General features: G+C 39.3%; 1 protein-coding gene across 2 annotated transcripts in view; it reads right to left on the bottom strand.

Annotated features, from left to right (window-relative positions):
- Positions 1-2,380: 2,380 nt before the first annotated feature.
- si:ch73-345f18.3 overlaps positions 2,381-4,460 on the bottom strand; it is a 13,449-nt gene continuing 11,369 nt past the window's right edge. For both annotated transcript variants that reach the window (XM_073931364.1, XM_002664035.8), the window contains exon 4: positions 2,381-4,460. This exon is cut by the window's right edge and continues 309 nt beyond it. In XM_073931364.1, the coding sequence (XP_073787465.1) occupies positions 4,399-4,460 (62 nt within the window). In that variant the 3' untranslated portion in view covers positions 2,381-4,398.

The following is a 4,460-nucleotide window of genomic DNA, read 5'->3' as shown; positions in this document are numbered from 1 at the left end:
AGCAACCACTTAGGACACCCTAGCAACCGCCTAGCAACACCTTAGCAACCACCTAGCAACCACTTAGGACACCCTAGCAACCGCCTAGCAACACCTTAGCAACCACCTAGCAACACCTTAGCAACCACCTAGCAACCACTCAGGACACCTTAGCAACCACCTAGCAACACCTTAGCAACCACCTAGCAACCACTCAGAACACCCTAGCAACCGCCTAGCAACACCTTAGCAACCACTCAGGACACCCTAGCAACCACCTAGCAACACCTTAGCAACCACCTAGCAACCACTCAGGACACCCTAGCAACCACCTAGCAACGCCTTAGCAACCACTCAGAATACCCTAGCAACCACCTAGCAACCACTTAGGACACCTTAGCAACCATCTAGCAACACCTTAGCAACCACTCAGAACACCCTAGCAACCGCCTAGCAACACCTTAGCAACCACCTAGCAACCACTCAGAATACCCTAGCGACCACCTTGCAACACCTTAGTAACCACTTAGCAACTAGTCAGAACACCTTAGCAACTGCCTAGCACCACCTTAGCAACCACTTAGCAACCACTCAAAACACCCTAGCAACCGTCTAGCAACACCCTAGCAACCACCTAGCAACTAGTCAGACCACCTTAGCAACTGCCTTGCACCACCTTAGCAACCACCTAGCAACCACTTAAAACACCCTAGCAACCACCTAGTAAAATGCTAATTCATGCTAGAATCATGCTAACAACATGCTAATTCATGCTAGAATCATGCTAGTAACATGCTAATTTATGCTAGATTTATGCTAACAACATGCTAATTCATGCTAGAATCATGCTAGTAACATGCTAATTCATGCTAGAATCATGCTAACAACATGCTAATTCATGTAAGAATCATGCTACTAACATGCTAATTCATGCTAGAATTATCCTAGTAGCATGCTAATTCATGCTAGAATCATGCTAGTAACATGCTAATTCAACCACTTCAAACTTTCAGATTCGGCTTTTCAAGCCACCATAAAGTTTGTCCTCAAACTTTAATATCTAGTCAGTATTGTCATCATGCGTTATTCATAACGGGATTTACATGCTTGCTTTGTGGCTTGTGATAGATTATAAAGGTAGAAAGTAAATTAAATATGTTTAATAATTAAAATAAATGTACTTAATTCTGCCAACTTGCCAACTTCTACGTTAACTAATAATTAAAAACAGCATTGCATTAATTTACGAGCAATATTACGGTGATACTATTGTTTACTTTTTGGTTTATGTCATAAATAGCTGTATGTAAGTGTATATTTTCAATTATTTTCAAGGATAAGTATAATAGCTGCAGTTAAAACTGCTGGTCCTGTGATAAACTGAATTATTATCCATATTTGTTGATTATTTTAAACTTTAAACTGGATTTGGACTGGAAAATGTAAACTAAAATCTTCCAAAATGGCTGCTTTAACATAAAAACATGAAATATTACATTATAATTTTAATTTAAAACCAAAATGAGATATAAAAAATATTAATTACAATTTTTATTGTGGTTTTAATGTGGTTTGCCATGTCCAGGTTGGAGGAAAGTCCTTACCCCAGGTGGAGGAGTTCCAGTATCTTGGGGTTTTATTCATGAGTGAGGGAAGTATGGGACAAGAGATTGGCAGGCGGATTGGTGCAGCGGCAGCAATAATACGGTCGATATACCGGTCCATTGTGGTAAAGAAGGAGCTGAACAGAAAGGCAAAGTTCTCGATTTACCGGCCAATCTACGGTCCTACTCTCACCTATGGTCATGAGCTTTGTGGTCATGACTGAAAGGAAAAGATCTCGGATACAAGCGTCTGAAATGAGCTTCCTTCGCAGGGTGGCAGGGCGCACCCTTATAGATGAGGAGCTCTGTCACCTGGGAGGAGCTTGGAGTAGAGCCGCTGCTCCTCCACATTGAGAGAAGTCAGCTGAGGTGGCTCTGGCATCTGTTTCGGATGCCTCCTAGAAACTAGGGAGATGTTCCAAGCATGTTCCACCGGGAGGAGGCCTCGGGGAAGACCCAGGGCACGCTGGAGGGACTATGTCTCTTGGCTACCTTGGGAACACCTCTGGATCTCCCCTGATCCTGGTCTGGGGAGAGGTTAGTCTGGGGTTCTCTCTTGAGACCCCACAACCTGGCCCCGAGTTTTTGTAGTTTAAAAACAGTAAAATAACCAAATCTGATTAAACATAAATGTATAAAATGATATAAATATCATTTTATATTAATAATAAAAATTTAAATTTAGTAAAAAATTGAGGGAAAATTCTAAACAATCAACAAAAGCTGTAGTACATAACATAATAATATTATATATAAATAAACAATGGTAGATTAATTTATGCTGATAGACATATAGAAGATTTAATGATTCATCTTTTATTGATATAGTGCAATCAAAACATGAAATACAATTTAAACAACGAAACAACAATTATTAAAAGAGTTTAGTCAAACTATCAAAATTAGATTACAAAATACAATTACTAAAATGTGCAAGAATATGACGAATTATAAATACAGTTTTTTATATCGTTTTCCTTCATATCCTTTTTATATAATTAAAAAATTCACATTTTTAATTCATTATGGAGTAAGAATAAAATAAGCTAAAATACTCATTTAAAAAAATACAACAACTTTATATTCTTCTGTACATTTTTTTAACGTTAAAGTATTAGCTGACTTAATTTTAATCAAGACGCAAAAGTGACATTTTCCCTATAAGGTCCGAATAATGTAATATTTCAATTTTTGATCTTTAATAACTTTCAATAATGAACAAAGCTTATAATAGCCCTTCATTACTCAACTCAGTGCCATTTAGTGCTATTTACCCAATATATAGTGCTGTCTGCACTGCACTGTTCTCAATCAGCTGTGTGCTGAGATATACTATTTTTATATTGCATTATATTGCATATATTGCCTTAAATATTTTATTAGTTTTATATATGTTACATTATTTTATCCTGTTATTTTAATTTACTTCCCTCTTTAGAGCTAAATAATTCATTCATTCATTTTCCTTCAGCTTAGTCCCTTTATTAATCGGAGGTCGCCACAGCGAAATGAACCGCCAACTATTCCAGCATGTTTTACGCCCTTTCTGAGCCCTTTCAGCCACAACCCAGTACGGGGAAACACTTATCACTCACATTCTCACCATAAACTATGGACGATTTTAGCTAATTCAATTCCCCTGTAGCGCAAAATAATGCAACTCATGACTATACAAAGATCGCTCGCCTTCTACGTCACCATGAGAGTGTGAACTACAGGGGGGTTTGACCCCCTAGTTAATGCCCCCCTCCACTGGGTTGCATCTGGAAGGGCATCCACTGTGTAAAACATATGCTGAAATAGTTGGCGGTTCATTCTGCTGTGGTAACCCCTGATAAATTGAAGACTAAGCCGAAGGAAAATGAATGAATGAATGAATAAAAGGTTATGGAAAAATTCAATGGTTTTTTTTTCAAGGGAACTATTTTATTCATTTATTCATTCATTTTCTTGTCGGCTTAGTCCCTTTATTAATCCGGGGTCGCCACAGCGGAATGAACCGCCAACTTATCCAGCAAGTTTTTACGCAGCGGATGCCCTTTCATCCGCAACCCATCTCTGGGAAACATCCACACACACATTCACACACACACTCATACACTACGGACAATTTAGCCTACCCAATTCACCTGTACACATGTCTTTGGAATGTGAGGGAAACCGGTGCACCCGGAGGAAACCCACGCGAATGCAGGGAGAACATGCAAACTCCACACAGAAACCCCAACTGAGCCGAGGCTCGAACCAGGGACCTTCTTGCAGTGAGGCGATAGCACTACCAACTGCGCCACTGCTTCGCCAGGAACTATTTTAATGCTTTTTCAAGCCAATAATGTGACTATTTTCAATTTCCTAAGGCTCCTTTTACAGCACTGATGTTGCAATGCAATTAACATCCAATCAGTTAAACAGACTTAAGCATTCAATTCATTGTTCAGGTGTAAAACGAGATGAAAAACCGTTTAAACACAAGCGCCCTCAGTAGCAGCAGGTGAGCGCAGAAACTCCACTGAAAATACTGGAGTTAAATAATAAACCTCCGTAAATTTAAAGAGACGGCGGGAGCAATGCAGTGTAAAGAAGTGCTTCTTGCCTGGTCTGAGACCCTCTTCATATTGTATATCTATCAGGCAGTGAAGATCAATGATTTTTAAAGAATTCAGATGTTAAACGTGGCGCAAAAGTTCAATAGAAGCACCTGAGCTGGCAGACTGAAAATTAAAAAGTCTGTGTGCATATAACCCATTGGCCTACAATGTGCATCATAGTTACTCCCCTCTATAAACAACCTTTATTTTTAACAGAATGCTTCACTCTACGGTGTGATCCCGGAGAGCACGGCAGCCTCGTTCAGAAGATTCCCAGCCTCTTTCCTGT

Source organism: Danio rerio, chromosome 19, assembly GCF_049306965.1.
Source record: "Danio rerio strain Tuebingen ecotype United States chromosome 19, GRCz12tu, whole genome shotgun sequence".
NCBI classification, from domain to species: Eukaryota; Metazoa; Chordata; class Actinopteri; order Cypriniformes; family Danionidae; genus Danio; species Danio rerio.
The sequence above is the reverse complement of the archived record's forward strand: the minus strand, read 5'-3'. Positions and strand labels throughout refer to the sequence as shown.